The 27,319-nt window shown below is 42.5% G+C and overlaps 1 protein-coding gene across 1 annotated transcript in view; it reads right to left on the bottom strand.

The window, feature by feature from the left end:
* Positions 1-1,497: 1,497 nt before the first annotated feature.
* Positions 1,498-27,319, bottom strand: part of LOC124775648 (odorant receptor 7a-like) — a 38,191-nt gene continuing 12,369 nt past the window's right edge. The window contains exons 2-4 of the mRNA XM_047250476.1: positions 26,460-26,559; positions 3,536-3,691; positions 1,498-1,581 (exon numbers count right to left, since the gene is read on the bottom strand). Of these exons, the coding sequence (XP_047106432.1) occupies positions 1,498-1,581; positions 3,536-3,691; positions 26,460-26,559 (340 nt within the window). The remainder of the gene's footprint in view (positions 1,582-3,535; positions 3,692-26,459; positions 26,560-27,319) is intronic.

Genomic DNA, 27,319 nt, shown 5'->3' with positions numbered 1-27,319 from the left:
TACTTAATAACTTACAGGCGTACAAAAGATCAGGTCTCTTTCAACATTCATTATAACTCTTATTACGGTTCATAGGTTTATACATCTTAGCTTCGTGCATTGGCTTAACCAATTTTAGCAACTGCCCGTTACGAGAAACGGAAGGCATGGACGGAAAAACAATAACAGATCGTGAAAGAGCATGTAGAGAGACGAGAAAGAAGATTTAGCATCTGGCCTGGTCTTGCAATAAAAACACACTTCCATCAAAGTACAACGATTTATTGCGCCAACGACTTCGGAAATCTTGCAGACGCGGTATGGAGGCACAGGGGGTTGCAGAACCCTTGAAGCGCTCACGTCTATAGAGCAAGGAGTAGGGACCTACTTTCATCAGGGGCACAGAAATTATGCTTAGAGGGAAGATGAAAGAAAAAAGAATGGAATTATGACGCGAAAACTAAAAGGAATAAAATGGCATGAACGGCTGGGAGCTTCTATCGTTGCTGAACATACGTTACAATTACAAATCCGTGGAGATTAATTGAAAGTTCTCAGAAATATACGCCATGAAACTTCTCATCTCAACAACTAACCACGCAATACTTCTACGAGAACAGAATTTAAATCAAAGATAAGAAATTCACTGCAGTCCACAGGCTCAACGGGATTATGAGTTTAAATTACACAGGCATTAACTATCCAAACAACATACATCTGAAGTGCTTATCTAGCAACAATTATAGATTCAACGTCCCTCCCGATAACTGCACTCACAAAAATTTAAAGTTTGAATCGTTCTTGTAAGTAAAGACACGTCAAAACTCTAAAGGCAATAACTATATATAATATCAAAATTTATACTATAATTTATTGCTTGAGAATCCCTATTCGCTCACTGCGTTGTTCTCTGTGGTGCCTCAGTACATCACAACACTTACAAACTTCTACGCGTCGCGACGCACAGTGTGCATCGGCGGCGGTGGCGGCGGCTGAGGCCAACGCGCCAGGGCCGTACGCACGCGGTACCCGCGTAGCTGCGGCATTGGCGTCGCGGCGGCTGGCTGCACGGCGGCGAAAGTACGAGACCCGGGCGTTGAGGCCAGGACCCTTCCGCAGATGGCAGCGAGGGGTTGACTGGTGGCGAACGTGGGGCGGCTCGGTGGCAGGTGGGTCACGTAGCTAGTGAGCAACACCAGCGGCAAAATGGTCCGCGACGCAGACATCTCGCCCGATGCGTGGAGGCAATGGTTCTTGACCCGCCACGCTGCAGTCAGCCAACGGGCGGCTTCAGTGGGCGATGCAGTGGCAGGGAAGCGGCGCAGACAGTGGGCGGCGCTCCCGTGCGCTCCGTGAGCCTCAGCGGCACGGACGCATCATGCAGTTTCTTCCTAACTCGGCGCCCGGCTCAGTGTAAGCTGGCAGCGACTGAGAAGCTGCGCCAGCTACGACTGTCTAATGCGGCCGGCTTGTGCTGAGTGCTGAGAGGCGCGACTCGCTGTTGTCAGTGTGCACGTGTTAGAGCGGCAGGCAGCACTGGACTACGCCCTGGGGGCTGACATGTGCGGACATATCGTCTGGAGCGGCATCATGGCCGACGCGCTGCAGCAACCAAGCTCGGCTCGCAGCAAACAGTAGCGAATACTGACCGACCACACAACGTCAAATATGACCAACAGTAAAAGGGATCGAACGGTGGGAACGAATCGCGTTTCTCTCACCAATGTACATGTGCAGGGAGAGGGAGGAGGGTTGTTTCATCCGGCTTATGACAACAATGTACAGGAGGTCGAGTGGCAGGACTTGTGAGTGGGCATCCCGGGCGGACGTTAAATGACAAAACAGGAAACTTCGTCAAAAAAGAGAATATATTTTGCTGTACTGAACACGAGGGTCGCGCCTAGGGAGGACGTTACCGGTTGTAGGCCACTCTAGGAGGGCGAACAACTAAATAGGTGAGCACCGGAAGGGGTGGTGGTTCATGTTATGTTGGTGGCCGGCCACACGGCTTAGAGCTGGCGGCTCTGCCTCCCCAGAATAACGTCTGTACTAGTCGATGTCTGGATATCAAGAGAACGAAGCAACCGTGTTCTGCTCCGCAGAATCCTCCAGCGTCTACACGTGTGACCTGTATCCCACACATGCTATTGGCTAAAAGCAATGGCGTGAATTCGCTAGCAATTTCAGCAGGGAGCTCAGGACATCTCTCGTCAGTAGCTTTAGCTGTGCAGTACTGCCTGGGTTCTGAAAAGCAGGCAACTTGTGTCACTAGGCACAGCGGAAGTTGCTCTGGGAGAAAACTTGTAATGATTTGACTGGAGTCTTTGAAATAAATTTTTTAAACCATTTCCCTAAAATTTCTTTGACTGGCTATTACCCAGCACAGTGAGCAAGTGAAACATGGCCGATAGACAGTTTAGACAAAAGAAGATAGAAGCTTTTGAAATGTGGTGCTACAGAATAAAGTTGAAGATTGGACGGGTCGATTACGTAACTAATGCGGAGGTACTGAATAGAATTCGGGAGACAAAAATTTGTGGCAAAACTTGACCAAGAAGGGGTCGGTTGATAGGACGCATTCTGAGACGTCAAGGGATCATCAGTTTGGTGGTGGAGGGAAATTTGGTGGGATAAAAACCATAGAGCGAGACCTAGAGATGAATAAACTAAGCAGAGTCAGAAGTATGTAGGTTATAATAGTTATTTAGAGATGGAGAGGCTCACACAGTATAGAGTTGCATAGAGAGCTGCATCAAACCAGTTTTCGGACTGAAGTCAACAACAGCAGCAGGGTGTAATGCGTACAGGTAGTGATATTTCCAGTGGTGAATGATTACAGTGTACTGAACAACATCGCATCAATATTTAAGACATTTTCATACTATTAATTATAGCCATTAGTAGCTATACATATGTTTTTAGGTTGGTCAGTACATGTCGCAAGAGCAAACCATTAATACTTAATTTTCCCTGGGCAGGAGGTCAGGTGTTGAAGTGTGGATGTGTGGACACAAAACGGTTAATCTATACTGAGAGGCGTGGTGCAGTACGACCATGCAGACAATATCAAAACGTAAGAATTATGAGGTTTTGTGGGAAGGCTATTCGTCGCAGAGCAAAAGCAACAAAGACATTGATGTATGTACATATTAAGGCTCCTTATATAAAAATATCTGCATATATACCCGTTACACTCTGCATAAGAATTTTGCAAGACAATTTGAGCAGCTCTGTTAAAATGTTTGCAGATAACACTGTCCTTTACTAATGAAGTAATAAGAAGTTCGAAATCAAATGCAAAATGATGATACCTGAATGGTGCATAATGTGGCAGTTGATGTAACTACATCACGGTTTAAAGCAGACGGGTGGTATCAGGTGATTCACTGTCTGAACGATTTTCTTAGGCTCCTTTCGAAGGCCGTTCCTACTTCTGTCACCTCTAGCACCTGCCGATAGGAAGCAGCCTCCCCGGTATTGGCAGTACCAGACTGTCGTGGCTGAACACCTTGTACCTGACAGCCAGAGCCCTACCAAAGAGTGGAGTGGTACTCACGGAGATGAATGTGGCCCTGTTGATGGCGTACACTCGGCCCGCGGTGAGGGAGAGCGGCCGCTGCGCGCAGCACATGACGATCCTCATGGCGCGCCTGAAGCAGGCGGGCGCCTCCATCCAGCCGCAGCTGTACAGCGCCCCGCATACGGCCTCACCCTGCGCACACAGTCAACGTGCTTTTAATGCTCGTACTACCAAGTGAGCCACCGCACACGTAAAGCAATCAATAAAAATCACGACCTTCTTTCCTGCCTGTACGTTCCTCTTGCACCTCCTGCTTATCGCTAATATTCTCAAGGTCTCGTTCCATGACTGGAGGTTGTTCTAATCTATCAAATTTCTTCCTCCACCTTTTTTTTACCTCCATAGCTATCATTTTAGCCGCTTGCGATTCTTTCCTGCTCTATGTAGCTTCAGCCTTTGCTTCCTTCGCTACTTTCCTGTCTTGTTTCGTTTCTGCTAATGCTAGTTCTTATTTTTCCCTAAATTACTTTCTAAATACCCTAACTTTTTCTATGACTTATTTACTTATACATTCTAACCTTGCCCGCCGGAGTGACCGAGCGGTTCTAGGCGCTACAGTCTGGAACCGTGCGACCGCTACGGTCGCAGGTTCGAATCCTGCCTCGGGCATGGATGTGTGTGATGTCCTTAGGTTAGTTAGGTTTAAGTAGTTCTAAGTTCTAGGGGACTGATGACCACAGCAGTTAAGTCCCATAGTGCTCAGAGCCATTTGAACCTTCTAACCTTGCTTCATTTTTCTTCTCGTCCTTTCTGCTTCCTCCTCCACTTCCCTAGCCTCTTCCTTTGTCTCTTCTACCACTTTCCTAGTTTATTTTCCTTCCCTCCTAGTCTCCGCTGCTCCTTCCTAGCCTTTCTTTTCTTACCTCTTCCTAAACTCATCCAATTTTTGTGTCAAATTCCTGCAATCATCTTTTCTAGTCTTACTTTCCTCTCATTGATTCCTGTCGAAAACTGTAACACAGTAAAATCTATGCCTTCCTGCTCCTATCTTCTACTTGGAGTTAACATCCGCAAACAAAATCGAGTATGTTTCTGTGGCAGCGTGTCCGGCCTATCTTTCTCCTCAATAATTTTTTTTTTTTTTTTTTTTTTTTTTTTTTTTTTTTTTTTTTTTTTTTTTTTTTACTGTAGCTTTAGCATGACGTGAGGCGACCGTGACCTCATCCTTGCTATCATTACCAAGAGTGCTCGCTAATTCCATGAAAAACGTATCTGCTCCTCGCCAGTATCTACCAATTCTTATCCTCATGTTTCTTACTTGATCAACTTTGGCCTAAACCCTTGCTAACGACCGTCGGTCTTCACGTTCTCATTAAAACCACGAACTACTCAAATGCGTTTGTGAAAACCCACCAAGATAAAAATCGCAAATAGAACAAAAAGTGCATAACACACATATACATCCAAAAGATACAACGCTGATATCGAGGCCGGCATTCACTGAATGTGGAATATAATCCACAAAAGAAGAGAAAACCATAAGGAAAATCTCTGTGTTAAGTGTTGGCGCCATAAATTTAAACGAAAATTATAAAATCCTAGTTCTAACGTATCTCAAACATTATGAAACGAAAGAAAAGAAAAATTCTGACTAAGATCAAATCATTGTTGTCAGTTGACTGTTTCTTACTTCACGACAGACCACGCAAATGCCCAAAATCACAGGTGGGGCTCACCTAATTATGCGGACTGCTCTCCGCCCCCCCCCCTTCCCCCTCTTTTACGGAGAGATTAAAGATGTTAGCTCGTCACCTACCTACGGCTTTGCCCGCCTCTGTGGTCGAAGACGCTAACGCCAGGCTTGTGCGTTGTCGCTCGACCAGGTTTAAGGCAGTTCGAATTATGGTTGTGGAAGAAACTTTCGTGGCAGTATTTGATCGGAAAGGGTTGGGTAGGTGGTGGTGTTAAGTTCTTGATCACCACACGTTTCGCCAGTGTCCTGGTTTAAACATTAAACCCTCCGCAGTGTCTCGTGATGTGAGAACATGTGACATAGTTGACGATGATCGGTCCGTCGTATGTGGACTTTAAGCTTGGCGGCCCCTTTGGTGCTATTCGGGAGGAGCAGGCTATGTGCCAGCACCGCATTTCACCCTCGCCATTTTATCATGGTCAAAACACACCGACACACGTACAACACGTACTGTACATGTAGTATTAGAAAAATTGTAATGGAGTACGTTGCAAATAAAAAATAAGAGCCATACTAATTTGAATATCTGAAACGGAATTAAAAACACAAATTTTTGGTTCACCCATGGATAAATGCATGGATAATCACAGATTTTCAGTAATTATGCAAAGGTGTGATTAACTATAACATCAAATTCAAATACAAATCCCTGAGTTTATTAACAGTAAACATTGTCAAATAATTCAATAAAGAACTTACTCAGGATGTAACAAACACTAGTAATAAACGAAAAAGAAAAGAAACTGGCTTGACCTATGGTTGATAAAGTTTAGGAAATGGAAGCACATAATAGTAAGTCGAGCTCACTACCATGTCAAAAATTCACTAACGAAACTCCATGAAACGACAACAGTAATTGCATATCATGGTTGGAAAAGAAGCTGTTGTCAAGCTGTGCCTATCTACTGAGACGTTGAATGTAACAGTGGAAGTATGGATGGTTCAAGGCGCTCTGTACTGCCGGTGACACCCGTAAATCTCACCATTCTTGAAGTATGAATCCGCTAGCTACTGGTGGTGCCGATGGCTCGCTAAGTGCGCCTGTGTGTACAGAACTGCTGCATCGCCCTCGGATGAGGTGTGCACCAGAAGTGTGCAGGAGTACAATCCGAAGTGTCTAAAGAGTGTAGGGTGCGTCCGTTCTAGGAACGGAACTCCTCAAATTAGCAGCTGCCAATCAGAAAAATTACATTTGGTGTTCCGCCAATGAAACAATTATGCTGACGCAGCTGTACACCCAGCAACGTAGGGAAACTGCGGACGTCCCAGTCAAGTGTACTAATGTCCTAGTTTCAAATAATTGCGTCTGAAAAATTAATGTTACTAGTTTCAACAAACCCAAAAGGATCACTTTTGGCGTGCTATTTTCGATCGTCGGAACATAAAAATAAGAAAAAATGTTACGCTAGGTGCCGAACCGGCGGCCGAATCTTGTAACCATTGTTTCCAGAGACTGCTGGTGTATTTTAGGAAGCTTTTAAGATCTGTATCTGCTACAGAAAGTTCCTGTTAAGAATGAATCAAAGAACAGTGAACAGTCCATGTTGTTTAAGCATCCTCCTTCTAGCTGAGAAACGTTTTGCAGAGATCGATAACAGTAAACATGTCAGGTGGAGGCGTGTGACCCGACAAATCTCCAGGAAGCGGGCGGCATAACAGTCAGCTCGTGGCTCAGCAAATATCTTCCATACGCAAGAGCCGGTGCTTCCTCTACCTCTTGAGCCAGTGAGAGATTCGTTCGGTACTTCTGTTTCAACGTTCTGCTCTGAGACTGACACAGCTCATACTCAATGCATATACAAGATATGTCTACAAATGCAGAGATGAAGGCAGCCGAAGAAATCACCCACATCATCACTTGTGTTGTACTGCAATTGTAAATACAATGGGGTGATAAGAGTCATGGGATAGCGACATGCAAATATAAAGATGGTGGTAGCATCACGTGCATCAGGTATACAAGTGCAATGCATTGGCGGAGCTGCCATTTGTACTTAGTTGATTCATGTGAAAAGGTTTCAGACGTGATTATGGACGCACGACGGGAGTTAACAGGCTTTGAACGGGGAATAGCAGTTGGAGCTAGACGCATGGCGCATTACGTTTTGGAATTCCGTCTTCCGCAATCCACGGCGTCAAAAGTGTACCCAGAATACCACATTTCAGGCGATACCTCCCACCACGTACAACGCAGTGGCCGACGAACTTCACTTGAGGACCCAGAGCAGCGATGTTTGTGGAGAGTTGTCAGTGCCAACAGATAAGCAACAATGAGTGAAATAGCCGCTGAAATCAATGTGGGACGTATGACGAACGTACCCGTTAGGGTGCTGCGGTGAAGTATGGCTTTATTTGGGCACGGCTGCACACGACCAACGTTTGTGCCTTTGCTAACAGTATGACGTCACATCGCCTGTAGCGCCTCTCTTGGGCTCGTGACGGCATTTGTTGGCTGCTTGACGACTGGAATATCGTGGCCTGTTCGGCTGAGAGAAGATCTGATGGTAGGATTCGAATGTGGTACAGATCTCACGAAACAATGGACCCCCGTTGTGAACAAGGCACCGTGAAAAACAGTGGTGGCTCCATAATGGTGTGGGCTGTGTTTACATGGAACGGACTCGGTCAGTGACTGGTAGCTGTTTTATTCAGCTGCTTGAAGACCATTTGCAGCCATTCACGGCCTTCAAGTCCCAAACAACGATGGACGTTTCATGGATGATAATGCGCCATGTCACCGGGCCGCAACTGTTCTCAATTGGTTTGAAGAGCAATTTAGAAAATTTGAGTTAATGATTTGGCCACCCATATGATCCGATGTAAATCCAGTTGAACATTATGGGACATAATCGAGTGATTAGTTCAATCCAGCACCGGTGAATTTTTCGCAGTTATTGACGATTATAGAGGCAGCACAGTTCAGTATTTCTGCAGGGGACTTCCAGCGACTTGTTGAGTCCATGCCATGTCGAGTTTCTGCACTAAGCTGCACAAAAGGAGGTCCGACACGATATTAGGAAGTACATCATGAGACTTTCACCTCACTGTAAACATGAGTATCGTCTGTCTCCCCGATTTAGATTAGATTAAATTGGCACATAATTAATTTGCATATCGAATTGTCTATAAATACGAAAATGAAGCTAATTTTCTTAATAACGTTATGCGCAATGAGAAGAGTTGAGGCACGCTGCTTGGACACTTCTCAACATGTCATTGTACCGTCCGATAAGGCATTAAACTGAATGGAACCGTCAAGCGCCGTAGCTGTGTGTGCTGGACGAGAGGTAAATCCCAGGTTGCGGAAGAACAAGTTGTTATTATCCTGCGTCAGAGAACCTGTAGGACCACTGTTTTTCGAAGGAACAGTGACAGCTGTGAAGTACCTTACCATGTCGCAGAAATAAACTGTACCAGCTATCCACCTAATGTGCCGAGATGAAGATTGTGTTTTTTTTTTTTCTTGTTTTCTTTTTTTTCCTATGAGACCGTACACCGTCGCATTACCATCGTGACATGCGGCAGCTCCTGGATGTAATATTAATTTTTTTGGAAGGTTGATAGGCCGACGAGGAATTGGAGTGGCACCCACATCTCCTGATCTAACGCCGTTATTCATTTTCAGGGGAACACTGAAGAACACTTTGTTAATCTATAGTAAGGTAATCTGAAGTAGGATCAAGCGATTTGGCTATAAAATAAAATCAGAGCATGGTAAAGTAAAAAAAACTTAAGAAATGGGTGAATTGTATGATTGTGGACTAGGAGTTTTGATACAAAATAATTTACTTGTACCCAATAAGTAACTATATGTATATGTTAGGAACTCTTACACGATATTTACTCTGTTTCAGATCAACTGCAGCGTAATTTCGTTGAGAGGTTCGACTGCATGTTCTTTGTAGTTACAGAGCTATAACTTTTACATTTTGGTATTTTTATTTGTTCACAAAGATCTACATTACAGTAAGACTTGTGAACACTGCAAAGCTAAGACTGTCGCATATGATATGGTTGATCATTATCCACAGATAAGGTACAAGACAAAAGACAAATGATTATATTTTAGGAACAGTAAATTATCGCAGACCTTGAGAATTTGAAAACGTGTGAAGCCCCCATATGTTTTAATTAGAACGCATAAATGTCATGGTAATGAATTAAACAGAGCTTGGGTATGCTACGACAAAAATCCATGCATTAGGTTTGTATTTAAATACATAAATCCTTAACAGTAAGAGATAGAGGATTGTTGAATCAACTTCATCCCATATTGATCAAAACCACATTTCATGCGAAGGTAAAAGTAATAAAAACTTTAGCAGCCATCGTACTACAAAAAAGAATTGCGTATCTCTTGCCGCAATTGTCTGCGTGTTACATTGCCTCGCGGAGTTCGCCGATGTGGAGACAGAACCTTGGGACTTAAAATTTATGATATGCAGTGCTTGTTGCCCTTGATACGTAGATTCCAACATAGTTTATTCGATCCAGTTCCTCTATATGCCGGTGTATTTGACATTCGTCTTGCTGCTTAAATTGTAATAACCATGAAACCACCAACGTGTCTCCATTATGTTACATGTTAGACAACGATAAATAAATAATGGTGTGTGTTTTCAGGACAGTGTCTCGACGGATTCTGAGAGGATGTATAACAAGAAACAATATTTCATCATACAATTATATTAATTTCCTAATATATTTGGATCAAGACATTACAACACATATTGATAACTTTGTTATAGAAAAAATTTAACTCAAGCAAATAAATATGTATGCAATTAGTTATCGACTCTCAGATTATGAAGTGCAGGTAATTAGAATAAATGGGACATTGTCGCAGTACTGAGAAATCACTCTGGTAACCGGTTAGAAAAATTTAACGATTCTAGTAAGGAGCATATGAAGTAATTGAAGAAGGAAGACATCTGTAACACTTGCTGGCAACAAAAGATCGATGCCAAGTTTAACGTATTTCAAATACGTATGTATCGATATTTGAAAGTGATTTTCCCAGCACATTAATTAGAAAGGACATTAAATAGCTTACAAAGAGCCATGGATCTCTAATAAGATTATATTATCTCACAAATACAAAATGAAAATTTATAAACAAGAAACAGAGCAAACAAAGTTAGCACAACAAAATTACATACCTATTGATTTGAATGGAGAGGTTTCACATCTACATATATATGGACACTCTGCAAATCACATTTAAGTGTCTGGAAGAAGGTGATTTACAGGTAACAGATATTAAAAAGTATCATTTGCTATTCTCGCAAAGACTGTAGTATCATAAAGTGCAGCAAAAAAGTCAAAGTAAAGTATCGAGAAAGCAACTTCCTTAAAATTTAGTAATCTGATTCTCTCACACACTTCATCACCTGAAGTTAAGAAAATAGTAACCTGTCTCTAAAATAAAACCGATACAGAGCTGATAGTCTTGTCAATAAAGTTCCAGAGATGCGTAATATAGTAAGCATCATACTCTCTAAGAGATTTAATTCATCATTAAATCAGGATACACTTTTTCATATAGATTAACATCTGTAATAATTAATCCCCATTATATGAGAAATGATAAGAGTTAGTAATTACTGATTTGTTTCATTGCTGAAGTCTTTTTAAAATTTTTTGAGAAAGTAATTTACTCTAGAAAATACTACTCCATCTCGGTAATAATAATATATTTTGCAGTTCTTAATTTTGATTTCAAAACAGATACTAAACCGATAGTGCTATAAATATGTCACTCGCCATAGTTTACAAGGATTCAATAAAAAAAAAGCACCATTCAGTGTTTTCTGTGAACTGTCCAAGACGTTTGGCGTATAAATCACTTCATTTTGTTAGAAAAAATAGTGTGCAGCTAAAATTTGCCTCTCATCATACGTAACAAAAAGAAATACAGAAAAATGTATGTCACACTTCATTTATTATAGACTGCATATATTTTTATGATGATTATTGAAGTAATTTAGATTATAGAAATATATTTTCAGAGCTTCTTAAACCACACAGATCATCAAAATCATCTTCTACATATACATGGATAGTCTGCAAATCACATTCAAGTCCCTGGAAGAGGGTTCATCGAACCACTTTCACAATTCTCTATTATTCCAATCTCGTATAGCGCGCGGGGAGAATGAACACCTATATCTTCCCGTACGAGCTCTGATTTCTCTTATTTTATCGTAGTGATCGTTCCGCCCAATGTAGGTCGGTGTCAACAAAATATTTTCGCATTCGGAGGAGAAAGTTGGTAATTGGAGCTTCGTGAGAAGATTATTTTCATGACTTCCAACCCAAATCCTGTATCATTTCTGTGACAATCTCTCCCATATATCGCGATAATACAAAACGAGTTGCCTTTCTTTGAACATTTTCGATGTACTCCGTCAGTCCTACCTGGTAAGGATCCCACAACGCGCAGCAGTATTCTAAAAGAGGACGGCCAAGCGTAGTGTAGGTAGTCTCCTTAGTAGGTCTGTTACATTTTCTATGTGTACTGCCAATAAAACGCAGCCTTTGGTTAGCCTTCCCACAACATTTTCTGTGTGTCCTTTCCAATTTAAGTTTTTCGTAATTGTAATACCTAGATATTTACGGCCTTTAGATTAGACTGATTTGTCGTGTAACCGAAGTTTAACGAGTTCCTTTTAGCACTCATGTGGATGACGTCACACTTTTCGTTATTTAGGGTAAACTGACACTTTTCGCACCATTAAGATATTTTTTCTAAATCGTTTTACAGTTTGCTTTGATCTTCTGAGACTTTATTAGTCGATAAACGACAGCGTCATCAGCAAACAACCGAAGACGGCTGCTCTTATTTTCTCTCAAACCATTTATATAGATAAGGAACAGTAAAGGGCCTATAACACTACCTTGGGGAACGCCAGAAATCACTTCTGTTTCACTCGATGACTTTCCGTCAATCACTACGAACTGTGACCTATCTGACAGGAAATCGCAAATTCAGTCACATAACCGAGACGATATTCCATAAGGACGCAATTTTACTACGAGCCGCTTGTGTGGTACAGTGTCAAAAGCCTTTCGGAAATCCAGGAATACGGAATCGATCTGAAATCCCTTGTCAATAGCACTCAGCACTTCATGTGAATAAAGAGCTAGTTGTGTTTATAGGAGCGATGTTTCCTAAACCCATGTTGACTGTGTGTCAATAGACCGTTTCCTTCGAGGTAATTCATAATGTTCGAACACATTATATGTTCCAAAATCCTGCTGCATATAGACGTTAACGATATGGCTCTGTAATTTAGTGGATTACTCCTACTACCTTTCTTGAATATTGGTGTGACCTGTGGAACTTTCCAGTCCTTGGCTACGGATCTTTCGTCGAGCGAACGGTTGTATATGATTGTTAAGTATGGAGCTAATGCGTCAGCATACTCCGAAAGGAACCTAATTGGTATACAATCTGGACCAGAAGACTTGCTTTTATTAACTGACTTAAGTTGCTTCACTACTCTGAGGATATTTACTTCTACGTTACTCATGTTGGCCGCTGTTCTCGATTCGAATTATGGAACATTTTCTTTAGGGCCTTGGCAGCACTGTCTTCGATAGTATCTCCATTGTTATCGCGCGTAGAAGGCATTGATTGTTTCTTGCCGCTAACACTCTTCACATACGACCAGAATCTCTTTGGATTTTCTGCCAGGTTTCGCGACAAAGTTTAGTTGTGGAAACTGTTACAGACGTCTCGCGTTGATCTTCGCGCTAAATTTCGAGCGTCTGTAAATGATGGACAATCTTGGAGATTTAGTGTCTGTTTAAATTTGGTATGTTTGTTTCGTTGTTTGTTCAACAGTGTTCTAACCCGTTTTGTGCATCACAGAGGATCAGCTCCGTCGTTTGTTAGTTTGTTTGGTACAAGCCTCTCAATTGCTGCCGATACTATATCTTTGAATTTAAGCCACATCCGGTCTACACTTATAATATTAATTTGGAATGAGTGGAGATTGTCTCTCAGGAAGGCGTCAAGCATATTTTTACCTGCTTTTTTGAATAGGTATATGTTTCGCTTATTGTTCGAGGATTTGGGGATTACAATATTCAGTCTTGCTACGACAACCCTCCTCTATCGGTTTTGGTCCTGGTTATTAACTGAGGATTACTTGTTACTAAGAGGTCAAGTATGTTTTCACAACCGTTTACTAATCGCGTGAGCTCATGAACTAACTGCTCGAAATAATTTTCAGAGAATGCATTTAGCACAATTTCGGATAATATTTTATGCGTACCTACGGAATTAAACATGTATTTTCGCCAACATATCGAGGATAAATCAAAGTCACCACCAACTATTACCGTATGAGTCAGGTTGTTTGAAATCAAACTCAAGTTTTCTTTGAACCTTTCAGCAACTGTATCATCTGAACTGGGACGTCGGTAAAAGGATCCAGTTGTTATTTTATTCCGGTTGCCAAAAATAACCTGTGCCCACACTGACTCACAGGAAGTATCTACTTCAATTTCGCGACAGGTTAAACTACATACCTCTAACAGCAACAAACACGCCACCGCCAACCGTGTTTAGGCTATCTTTTTGGAACACCGTTAGGTTCTTCGCAAAAATTTCGGCTGAGCTTATATTCTGCTTTAGCCAGCTTTCAGTGCCTATAACGATTTGAGCATCAGTGCTTTCTATTAGCACTTGGAGCTCTGGTACTTTCTCAACACAGCTACCACAATTTACAACTGTTATACCAATGGTTTCTGTATCTATGTTCTTACTGTGTTCAGCCTGCACCTTTTGTGATTGATGCCCATCTTTTGTTTTCCCGAGACCCTCTAACCTAAAAAACCGCCCAGTCCACGCCACACAGTTCCTCCTACCCGTGTAGCCGCCTCGTGCGTATTGTGGACACCTGATCTACTCAGCGGAACCCGAAATCCAACCACCCTTTGGCGCAAGTCGAAGAATCTGCAGCCTACACGGTCTGAGCCTCTGATTAAGACCCTCCACTCGGCTCTGTACCAGAGGTCCGCAGTCGGTGCTGTCGACTATGCTCCAAATGGTGAGCTCTGCTTTCATCTTGCAAGCAAGATTGGTAGCCTTTACCACTTCTGTTAGCCGCTCGAAACCAGAGAGAATCTCTTCTGATCCAAAGTGACACACATCATTGGTACCGACGTGAGCAACCACCTGCAGTTGGCTGCACCCTGTGCTCTTCATGTCATCTGGGAGGACTCTTTCCACATCTGGAATGACTCCACCCGGTATGCACACGGATTGGACTTTGTTTTTCTTACCTTCCTTGTCAGCCAAGTCCCTAAGGGGCGCCATAACGCGCCTAACGCCGGAGCTCCCAACTACCAATAGTCCCACCCTCTGCGATTGCCCGGATCTTGCAGGCTGAGTGGTTTCCTCTGAAACGGGACAGGCGACAGCATCATGCTCAGCGACAGTGTCAGCCACATACAGCGCCTGGAACCTGTTTGTCAGACAAACCGGGGAGGCCTTACGTGCGGCCGCCTGGGAAGTCTTTCACTGCCTGCTTCGCCCCGGGGGACCTCCCACTCGACCACAGGTGAGCGGTCAGCCTCAGTGCGAGCAGTAACTGGGCTGGCCACCGGTGAGGACCGATCGGAGGACTCTGACGCACTGGACGTCCGTTGGATCCTCACGGCCGGCCCACAACAGTGGTGCCCATCCACTGCAGCCTCAAGCTGTGTAACCGAAGCCATCACAGCCTGAAGCTGAGAGCGAAGTGTCACCAACTGGACTCGCATTTGCACGCAACAATCGCAGAAACTGTCCATACCAAAAACCGTGGAAAACTAAACTACGCAGATAAACGGACTATTGGCACGTGCTGCGCAACTCTAATGTAGACCCTGACGAAAACGCACGAACAGTTTCTAGTGATACGCATTCAAGAACTTAACTACCGAAGCACTCAGATAAAAACTAAATAATTTGCCCCTGATAAGGAACTTGTAATATGTCACAAAACCAGTTTACTTTCTGACGCAAACGAAAACACGAGAACTGACGCTATTAGATTTTAAATTTACACACAGTAACGCAAGAAACTAAACTACTAAAGCACACAGACGATATAATAAAACTCCTTCCTGGTTAGCAATTCGTAAATGTCACAAAAGTATGGACTGTGCGGCTGGTTCCGGCGGAGGATCGAGTTCTCCCTCGGGCATGGGTGTGTGTGTTTGTCCTTAGGATATTTTAGGTTAAGTAGTGTGTAAGCTTAGGTACTGATGACCTAAGCAGTTAAGCCCCAAAAGATTTCACAAACATTTGAACCTTTTTTTGTCACAAAAGCGGTTTACTTATCTGTTGCTGCGTCCGTCGCGGTTGGCTACTACTGCCTGACTTTAGCTCAAAAAGGAGGAATAATGCTGCTATCAGACTCTGCGATCACTTGTCCAAGGGTATTAACTGCCTGACACGTAAACTAAATTAGAACTAGGCTCTTCTGGGTAACTCTTTCTGAATCATTACGAAACTAAGCCACAAACCATGGACCTTGCCGTTGATGGAATGGTTTGCATGCCTCAGCGATAAAGATAGCCGTACCGTACGTACAACCGCAAGAGACGGGTATCTATTGAGAGGCCAGACAAACATGTGGTTCCTGAAGAGGGGCAGCAGCCTTTGCAGTAATTGCACCGGCAACTGTCTCAATGACAAAATGGTCTGGCTTGTATCATCAACCAGGAAAGTCTTGCTGTGCTTGTACTGCGAATGGCTGGAAGCAAGTAGACACTAAAGCCGTAATATTTCCTGAGTGCATGCAGCTCTATTGTATGGTTAAATAATGATAGTAACCTCTTTAGTAAAATGTTCCGGAGGTAAAATAGTTTTGATTCGCGTCTCCGGTTGGGGACTACTCAGGAGCATGTCGTCATAAGTAGACACAAAATGGTGTTCTACGGGTAGGTATGTGGAATGTTAGATCCCTTAATCGGATGAGGAAGTTAGAAAATTTAAAAAGGGAAGCGGACAGGTTGAAATTATATGTAGTGGGAGTCAGTGAGTTCGGTGTCAGGAGGAACAGAACCTCTGTCAAGGGGAATACAGGGTCATAAACAGAAAATCAAACAGGGGTAGTACAGCCATAGTATACGCGTTATTGTAGCCAAGATAGATATTAAGCCAACACCCATCAAATAGTACTAGTTTATAAAAAAGCTAGCTCCGCAGACGATGAAGAGGTTGATGAAATGAAAGACGAGATAAGAAAAAAGAACTTATTCAGATAGTTAAAGGGGAAGCAAATTTTATTGTGATGCGGGACAGGAATTCGATATTAGGAAAAGGAGCGGATGGAAAAATAATACGTGAACATTGATCGGGGGAAAAAAGAATGAAATAGAAAGTAGCCTAGAAGAAATTTGCACAGAGGACAATTTAATCATGGCTAAGACTTGGTTTAAGAATCGGGAAAGATAGTTGTATTTGTGGAGGAAATCTGGAGACACCTGAAGGTTTCATATTGATTATATACTAGTAAGACAGTGATTTCGGAACCGTATTTTTAATTGTAAGACATATCCAGGTGCCAGATGTTGACTCTGCCCACAATATATTAGTTATGAACAATAGATTAACACTGAGGAAATAGCAAAAAGTAAACAATATATCGTGGAAAGAGGCACATGAACATGTAACTAACTAACCAACTAAGTGCCCGTCTCTGCGAGACTGGCTGAATTTGACACAAAAAATCGGCACTCAGTATGTCAACGACAGTGTCCACTACTTGCGGATAGTGGTTAATGGAAACCCACCCAACAGCACATGTACACAAGGACACAACGTCGAACAGACTTGGTATGACTCACCGGTGTCGATGCTACGTGGCTTAACCTCATAAATACTCGGGGCTGTGAAGAAGACACATTCGCAAAATCGGCTGCTGGAAGTAGAAATGAAGAATTAGACTTAAATAGAGAAATGTATGGGATATCTTACTTGGTCCATGATGTCGTGGGCGCCCCAGCAGTATAGAAAAATCTGAGTGCTCGGCATGGGAAGCCATGTGATACACTTGAAAATAGTGCTGTTGCTCGGACTCTGCAAAGAAACGGAAGTATAGTCCTGATCTTATGCTACATCTAAACAGAAACTATGTATGTCTCTTTGTTCAACAAACTACACCATCAATGCAATTTTAGTACATCCGCAAATGGGCTTTTGTATGAAGAGCTAATTTTAATGGTACTTTGCGTGTCTATCTAGTGCTTATGGTTTAGTAGTTTGTGCCTTTAGCAGAAAAGACACGAAATAAGGCTCTACTGAAACACTAGAAATTGTATGAACATTACACACACACACGTACACACACACACACACAGGTAGAGAGAGAGAGAAAGAGAGAGAGAATTTATGCCATTAAGATAGTATGCAAGAAATGCGAAAGCAGCAGAAGTAATCAAAACACGATTTCACTTTGAAATGTGAATAAATGCATGGTAGTAGTGACTACATGGTGTGGAAATGGGCGTGAATGATAGTAAAGGAGTTACCAATATAGGGAATCGATGTTGTCATAGCATTAAATACCTTAGCTCCACTGGTACCAAAGAATTCCAAAGGAGAAATTTGTGATGGAACAAGACCATTTTTGTGTCCTCTCTACTGTATTTTGCTGTATCGTCATATTAGAAGCTGTATGTAGCACTCACTGCGGCAGATGGGTAGAAAATGGACCAAAACCTTAGAAAATTCCTCCATTGGACCATGAAATATGACATTCGTAGGATGTCTGACAGTTCATTCTCATACAGTGACGACAGGCCTCGTCTGTTGGAAGGTCCTGATTGTCCGCAGATGTATACTATTCTGTGGACTGAACACTCGTATTTATTTGCTCAGTTCCAACTCCTGTTAAACCAGATTACTTTCAATTGTTTCGGGCAACGCAGGCAATGGTGTGGCGATTGACGAAATTTCGATAAGGTAGCGCAATGCGGCACTATTTGTCCAAGGGAAAAGGACTAGGAATGAGTTGCGTCACGAGAGGATGACAGAGAGGGTTAGGGGAAATTATGTCGTGCAGGAAAAATTTAATGTTCCTTGATACTAACTTGTCAGTTAAACAAATTCATCGCAGCGTGTTTTGGCCTCAGTGACTCTTAACTTGAACAAATAATATAGTTTACTGAATAAACGCAAAATCAAGTCGAACTCTCTGTGTACCCCTAGATTAGTTTCGGACTTTTCCCAACTTCTACTGGTTTAATACAACTGGATGCGTATCATCGGTATATCGACTGTACATTGAATTCAGTAACTGTTTGTCATTTTGCAAGTAGCCGAATTGGGAAATGCTGTGCTGCAACTACATGTAAAACTGTGCAAATGTGTGTGCAATATCTGCGTGATATTGTGTCTAGGAGCTTCTGATCGCAGCTACAACATTTCAGCACGTCGAATTACATATGATAAGCATATTTTATTCCATAAAACTTCTGAGGCAGTTTTTCATTTGTTTATATCGCCTCTGGGCAGCAATTACTACACAGTTAGCAGTAGTTACAACAGTACCAGATTAACAAAATTCCAGATTTCACAGTAGAATAGTAATGAGAGTGTGATTACAAACATAAGTTCCCAACGTAAAATAAAAACACAATATGACGAGTAACACACAGCCAAAAGTAGTTAAATACTGCCAACTTAAGAGAATTGTAAATTTTGCAATAGAACAATGATGAAAGTTAGAAGTACAAATATAAGTTAGTGATGTAAAATACGAACACAAAATTACGACCCTGTTATCGAGCTAAGCTGGTTCCATGTGAAGACGAGATCCATAGCAACGTATTGTTTAAAGCTGGATACAGGCGACTTTTAAATAGTTCACGAGAAATTTGTACTTACATATGTCATACCAGTAAAATAACGCTTGTCACTTGTATGTATGGGGTAGCCCCTAGCAACCAGTTTCCTCTTCAGGAACGCCTAAGCGGCAGTCTGCTTGATGCACGTCAATATAATGTGGTTCAGACCTGCCACTGCCATTTTGTCCCTATCGCTGTGTCCAGAAGCGATAATTTTTAACTGGTTTAGGTGGACGGGTTAACACCTACGTCCCAGCCTCGTGCGAATGATAGAAGTCGCATGACGTATATTAAGTTTCACCAAGGAGAACCGTGGCTGAGAACAGACGTTCGGTTGTATGGTCGCCATGTGTCAGCCCTTATAGTGATGGAATATGTCCCTTTCACAGTTACAGTCGTGATAAACAGCTTCCTTAATCGCCGATTTGAGACCAGTGTAATGGAGAGGTGTTGAATAACTGTCCTTCCGTAATGCACCTCTAGGTGAGGCGATCGACAGTTTCATTATTGAGAATGCTATTCTTTCATTCAGAGTGAACAGATATCTATTCACAATGCGTGTCTAAGTCATGTTTGCCTCTTTATCAAATACTGAACCGCAGTATGCTTTATAAGGTCGTGGGGATCAGTACGGGTTTGAATGTCTGTGTGCCATAATAGAAAGCCTCTATGGAGCCAGTAACTCCGCCATGTAGACAGATGATTCTGGCGAAAGTGCGAACGTTTGTTGGGTGCTGTTAGACAGACTGAAGCAAGCCTACTGTGACCAATGTCGGGTTTGGAAATGCTCTAAGTCGAAACTGATGTTCGACCCCTTTCTGAAATCGCTGCGGACTAGTTAGTTCGTTTCGCTTCTTCGTGAGGTGTCTGTGTTACAGTCCGTAACTGAACTACCGTTTAAAGGAAGGCACAATCAGATAGCAAAGATCGACTGTTAAAGCTTTTTGGCCTCTTGTTGACTTATTGTCTGCTGGTTTCTTTTTCACAATCGCAGACCGACGAGTGGCTGACGTTGTGGAAGATTGGCCCTTCAGTGCCGCTGGCCGACCGGAACCAATTGTACACCGTCCGCAACAACCAAAGCACCTTGGAAACTGGATAGGTCCTATGTTTCATCAAGTATGATAATCCCAATTCAAGGCACACAAATACCATTTTCCCGAATGAAATAACGTTACATAATATTGTGTGACTTTTCTGTAGGTGCAGTCGTGTCTTAATTTGACAAATATAATATGTGAATGAAATGTAGCTCTCATTTGACAATTGCTACGTGTATAGTAGCGTCGCTTGAGAAAACGAAAGAGCTAGAGACTCCCGGTTATATACTTCATAACCAAACTGATCCCCACCATGAACCATGGAATTTGCCGTTGGTCGAGAGGCTTGCGTACCTCAGCGATACAGATAGCCGTACCGTAGGTACAACCACAACAGAGGGGTATCTGTTGAGAGGCCAGACAAACGTGTGGTTCCTGAAGAGGGGCAGCAGCCTTTTCAGTAGTTGCAGGGGCAACAGTCAGGATGACTGACTGATCTGGCCTTGTAACACTAACCAAAACGGCCTTGCTGTGCTGGTACTGCGAACTGTTGAAAGCAAGGGGAAACTACAGCGGTAATTTTTCCCGAGGGCATGCAGCTTTACTGTTTGGTTAAATGATGATGGCGACCTCTTGGGTGAAATATTACGGAGGTAAAATAGTCCCCCATTTGGATCTCCGGGCGGGGACTACTCAAGAGGACATCGTTATCAGGTGAAAGAAAACTGGCATTCTAGAGATCGGAGCGTGGAATGTCAGATCCCTTAATCGGGCAGGTAGGTTAGAAAATTTAAAAATGGAAATGGATAGGTTAAAGTTAGATATGGTGGGAATCAGTGAAGTTCGGTGGCAGGAGGAACAAGACTTCTGGTCAGGTGAATACAGGGTTACAAATACAAAATCAAATAGGGGTAATGCAGGATTAGGTTTAATAATGAATAGGAAAATAGGAATGCGGGTAAGCTACTACAAACCGCATAGCGAACGCATTGTTGTGGCCAAGATGGACACGAAGCCCACACCTACCACAGTAATACAAGTTTATGTGCTAACTAGCTCCGCAGATGACGAACAGATTGATGAAATGTATGATGAAATTATTCAGATAGTGAAGGGAGACGAAAATTTAATAGTCATGGGTGACTGGAACTCGATAGTAGGAAAAGGGAGAGAAGGAAACGTAGTAGATGAATATGGACTGGGGGGAGGGCGGGGGTAAGAAATGAAAGAGGAAGCCGCCTGGTAGAATTTTGCACACAGCATAACTTAATCATAGCTAACACTTGGTTCAAGAATCATGAAAGAAGGTTGTATACATGGAAGAAGCCTGGAGATTTAGGAACCAGCTTTTAAACTGTAAGATATTTTCAGGGGCAGATGTGGACTCTGGCCACAATCTATTGGTTATGAACTGTAGATTAAAACTGAACAAACTGCAAAAAGGTGGGAATTTAAGGAGATGGGACCTGGATAAACTGACTAAACCAGAAGTTGTACAGAGTTTAAGGGAAAGCTTAATGCAACAATTGACAGGAATGGGGAAAGAAATACAGTAGAAGAAGAATGGGTAGCTTTGAGGGATGAAGTAGTGAAGGCAGCAGAGGATCGAGTAGATAAAAAGACGAGGGCTTGTAGAAATCCTTGGGTAACAGAAGAAATATTGAATTTAATTGATGAAAGGAGAAATTATAAAAATGCAGTAAATGAAGCAGCCAAAAAGGAATACAAACGCCTCAAAAATGAGATCGACAGGAAGTGTAAAATGGCTAAGCAGGGATGGCTAGAGGACAAAGGCAAGGATCTAACTACGGGAAATGTAGATACTCCCTACAGGAGAATTAAAGAGACCTTTGAAGAAAAGAGAACCACTTGTATGAATGTCAGGAGCTCAGATGGAAACCCAGTTCTAAGCAAAGAAGGGAAATCAGAAAGATGGAAGGAGTATATAGAGGGTTTGTACAAGGGCGATGTACTTGAGGACAATATTATGGAAATGGAAGCGGATTTAGATGAAAATGAAATGGGAGATATGGTACTGCGTGAAGAGTATGACAGAACACTGAAAGACCTGAGTCGAAACAAGGCCCCAGGAGTAGACAACATTCCATTAGAACTTCTGACAGCCTTGGGGGAGCCTGTTCTGACAAAACTCTTACTATCTGGTGAGCAAGATACAAGAGACAGGCGAAATACCCTCAGACTTCAAGAAGAATATAATAATTCGAATCCCAAAGAAAGCAGGTGTTGATAGATGTGAGAACTACCGAACTATCAGTTTAATAAGCCACGGCTGCAAAATACTAACGCGAATTCTTTACAGACAAATGGAAAAACTGGTAGAAGCCGACATCGGGGAAGATCAGTTTGGATTCCGTAGACATGTTGAATCACGTGAGGCAATACTGACGCTACAACTTACCTTAGAAAATAGATTAAGGAAATGCAAACCTACGTTTCTATCATTTGCAGACTTAGAGAAAGTTTTCAGCATTGATGACTGGAATACTCTCTTTCATATTATGAAGGTGGCAGGGGTAAAATACAGGGAGCGAAAAGCTATTTACAATTTTTACAGAAACCAGATAACAGTTATAAGAGTCGACCGACATGAAAGGGAAGCAGTGGTTGGGAAGGGAGTGAGACAGAATTGTAACCTCTCCCCGATGTTATTCAATCTGTATACTGAGCAAGCAGTGAAGGAAACAAAAGAAAATTTCGGAGTCGGTATTAAAATCCACGGAGAAGAAATAAAAACTATAAGGTTCGCCGATGACATTGTAATTCTGTCAGAGACATCAAAGTTCTTGGAAGAGCAGTTGAACGGAATGGACAATGTCTTTAAACGAGGATATAAGATGAACATCAACAAAAGCAAAACGAGGATAATGGAATGTAGTCGAATTAAGTTGGGTGATGCTGAGGGAATTAGATTAGGAAATGAGACACTTAAAGTAGTAAAGGAGTTTTGCTATTTGGGAAGCTAAATAAGTGATGATGGTCTAAGTAGAGAGGATATAAAATGTAGACTGCCAATGGCAAGGAAAGCGCTTCTGAAGAAGAGAAATTTGTTAACATCGAGTATAGATTTAAGTGTCAGAAAGTCGTTTCTGAAAGTATTTGTATGGAGTGTAGCCATGTATGAAAGTGAAACATGGACGATAAATAGTTTGGACAAGAACAGAATAGAAGCTTTCGAAATGTGGTGCTACAGAAGAATGCTGAAGATTAAATGGGTAGATCACGTAACTAATGAGGAGGTATTAAATAGGATTGGGGAGAAGAGGAGTTTGTGGTACAAGTTGACTAGAAGAAGAGATCGGTTGGCAGGACATGTTCTGAGGCATCAAGGGATCACCAATTTAGTATTGGAGGGCAGCGTGGAGGGTAAAAATCGTAGAGGGAGACCAAGAGATGAATACACTAAGCAGATTTAGAAGGATGTAGGTTGCAGTAGATACTCGGAGATGAAGAAGCTTGCACAGGATAGAGTAGCATGGAGAGCTGCATCAAACCAGTCTCAGGACTGAAGACCACAACAGCAACAACACCAAAGTGATTCATGAGTTTCTGGATGCAATAATTTACCAACAGCCCTATGTATTGTAGAAATTTATTTTATGAACTTCTTATATGCTACCAGTTCCGGCATTACATTGATGCCATCTTCAATACCCACACGTCACAGTCGTAAAATGTCAATACACGGAAGGTGCCATATAACTGGATTCCTTGATCAAATCGCTATAGAACAGCTCTTGGTGGCCAGACGACACAGACTCTGTACTCTGATGCGAGATCACAACAATACATTCTTTCTTCAAAGAAGCTAGTTTTACAAATCATGGAAAGTTGAATGTAGGAAACACACTATGTGATCAAAAGTATCCGTACACCTGGCTGAAAATGCCTTTTAAGTTCGTGGCGCCCTCCATCGGAGTGCCGGAATTCATTATGGTGTTGGCCCATCCTTAGCCTTGATGACAGCTTCCGCTCCCGCAGGCATACGTTCAATCAATTGTTGGAAGGTTTCTTGGGGAATGGCAGCCCATTCTTCGTGGAGTGCTGCACTGAGGAGAGTTATCGATGTCGGATGGTGAGGCCTGACACGAAATCGGAGTTTCAAAATATCCCAAAGGTCTTCTATAGGATTCAGGTCAGAACTCTGTGCAGGCCAGTCCGTTACAGGGATGTTATTGTCGTGTAACCACTCCACCACAGGCCGTGCATTATGAACAGGTGCTTGATCGTGTTAAAAGGTGCAATCGCCATCCCCGAATTGCTCTTCAACAGTGGGAAGCGAGAAGGTTCTTAAAACATCAATGTAGGTAGGCTTGTGCTGTGATAGTGCTACGCAAAACAACAGGGAGTGCAAGCCCCTGCATGAAAAACACGACCACACCATAACACCACCGCCTCCGGATTTTATGTTGTCACTACAGACGCTGGCAGATGACGTTCAGCGGGCATATGCCACACCCACACGCTTACCATCGGATCGCCACATCGTGTACCGTGATTCGTCACTCCACACAACGTTTTCCCACTGTTCAATAGTTCAATGTTTACACTCCCTACACCAAGCGAGGCGTCGTTTGGCATTTACCGGCGTGATGTGTGGCTTATGAGCAGCCGCTCGACCATGAAATCCAGCTTTTCTCACATTCCACTTCACTATCACATCTGAAACATTGGACAAAGTGATATTTGGAGTTTGGAAATCTCACGTACACACGTATGACACAAGGGCCACCCAATCACTTGACGACGTTCGATCCGTGAGTTCCGCGGAGCGCTCCATTCTAATGACAACTGAGGACGCTGATGGGGAGTAACTGGCAGTAGGTGGCAGCACAATGCACCTATTATGAAAAACGTATGTTTCTGGGGGTGTACGGATACTTTTAATCACGTAGTGTTTGCTTTATTTTTCCTTGAGGATCCGCAACATCGGAGGCAACGGAGTGTGAACATTCGGTGTGGGAGTATTGGAGACTACGTGTTTGGTTCTTGCTTCGTTAATGAAACCTCAACGGGTAAAACAAGTGCAAAAAATCGTATTATTGGAGCACACTCATTAATATCATAAGAAGCTCTCCTGTCAGTCTAGAACTCTTTGCAATAGCGACTGCAAACTTGTATCAGGCGGTGAGAAATTCTAACACCATGTGATATAAATGTAATTTCAAGGAAGTGTTTATGACCACATTATTTGTGATTTTCCTTCTGTTGCTGTTGCGGATGTAATTTGCGGCTTAAGTGTGTTTGTCATGACGTGAAGTTATTATGTAACGTTGTTTTTATCTCAGTTCCGCGATTTACAAGTCCATTCTGTTTTATGTGCAACTTTCTTTCAAAACTGTGGCACAGCAGAATTGTTAGCGCGGTTAGCTGGTGAATGAGCCTGAGACGCCACGTCCTTCACCTTCTAGTTGGTGTGCCTGTCCAAACTCATGCAACCAAATGTCGTTACTTTCAGTTTTAAATTAAGATTTTCTTCACGAATGTGCTTTTGTAAGCAGACTCTATTTAGCTGCGTCAAGTTGGAGCACCCCATCGCACTGACGCGATCTTTCTGTGCAAGGCAGCTATCGATTTCATGCACAAAGCATATAAATATTAATTTTTAAATATTGTAGTTTCTCCGAAACCATTAATCGCATTGAGGGGTAGTAGCGTCACGCCTAAGTTCCGCCTGAAAAATTTAAATTTATGTGTTTTCTTAATTATAATCGCTACGAAAAGATTTTGTACGTAGCTTTGTGAGTGTTTTTCTCAGTTTATACGGGTGAAAGATGATTTACGGTATCTTAAACGCTTCAGGAAATTTGTGACTTGAGCGTTTTACCTGTAACACACTGTACAATAGCAAATTTTTCATTTTGTTTATAACATTCTGTTAGGAGATGGTGAATAAGTGCTATGTAGAAATTATACATAATTTCTTTGTAAATTACTCTGCATATATTGTACATTGAATGAGTGAGAATGTAAATTTTATAATTTTTCGTAGGCTCTCTACATAACATAGGAGTGAAGTTAAAATTTACTTTCAAGCTTCTTGAATCCGTCAGAGTCTATAATAAACTGTGCACAGCTTAAAGCGGTTTCGAGGGGTGGGATTTAATCGATAACCATTTTGGAAATAATTTTGTGTAACTGGAGTACTTTTTACTTAAAAAATCAAATATAATTCCGAAATTACACTAGTCGTATATCAGATAGCTATCATCAACAATTTAACAACCTTAGTGACCAATAGTACAACGTCTTCTGACAACGAAACTAGTAGAAACGTTCACTTAATAGTAGGGCATTAACTTACGTATGTTGCTTGGAAGAGCGTTACTCCTGCAACCATGACGCCAAAAGTGAACTGTGTCATAACAATTGGATTCATAACAGAATCCAGGAAGCTGACAAACCTGCAACAGTCAATATAGTCGCACTGCATTTTGATTTTGTGGTAAGTTCCTATGGGACCAAACTGCTGAGGTCATCGGCCCCTAGGCTTACAAACTACTTAACCTAACTTAAATTAAATTCTGCTAAAGACAACACACACACACACACACACACACACACCCATGCCCGAGGGAGAACTCGAACCTCCGGCGGGAGGAGCCGCGCTAACCGTGCCAAGGCGCTTGAGACCGCGCGGATACACCGCGCGGCAGTCGTACTGCAGTTGCTCCTATTACAGTACATAGAAATATCACTGAAGTTTTAATGTCGTTAAAGACTCGCTGCACAGCTAGCCTCCACCTTTACGGTAAATGTTCTCATTCGCGACATCATGTTACACTAGTTTGATGGTACAGTGTTGGCCCTTCCTACTGAAATTGCATCTTACACTTAACAAACTCCGTCCGAACAGGCCTCGGAAGACCTAACGGTACCTACCGACCGCCCTGTCATCCTTAGTCGATAGCAGTCACTGGATGTGGATATGGCGCGGCATGTGGTCAGATTTCGTTACCGGAGTCGCAACTTCTCAGTCAAGTAGCTCCTCAATAGGCCTCACAAGGGCTGAGTGCACCCAACATGCCAACAACACTTTGGAGACTCCAGACCTGGACACTCGTCCATCAATGTGCTCGCCATTCCCGAGAGCGCTTAACTTCGGTGATCTGAGGAGAACCGGTGTTACCACTGCGGCAAAATCGATCGTGCCCTTACCAAAAA

The sequence above is a fragment of the Schistocerca piceifrons genome, chromosome 2 (genome assembly GCF_021461385.2).
Source record: "Schistocerca piceifrons isolate TAMUIC-IGC-003096 chromosome 2, iqSchPice1.1, whole genome shotgun sequence".
Classification (NCBI taxonomy): Eukaryota; Metazoa; Arthropoda; class Insecta; order Orthoptera; family Acrididae; genus Schistocerca; species Schistocerca piceifrons.
The sequence above is the reverse complement of the archived record's forward strand: the minus strand, read 5'-3'. Positions and strand labels throughout refer to the sequence as shown.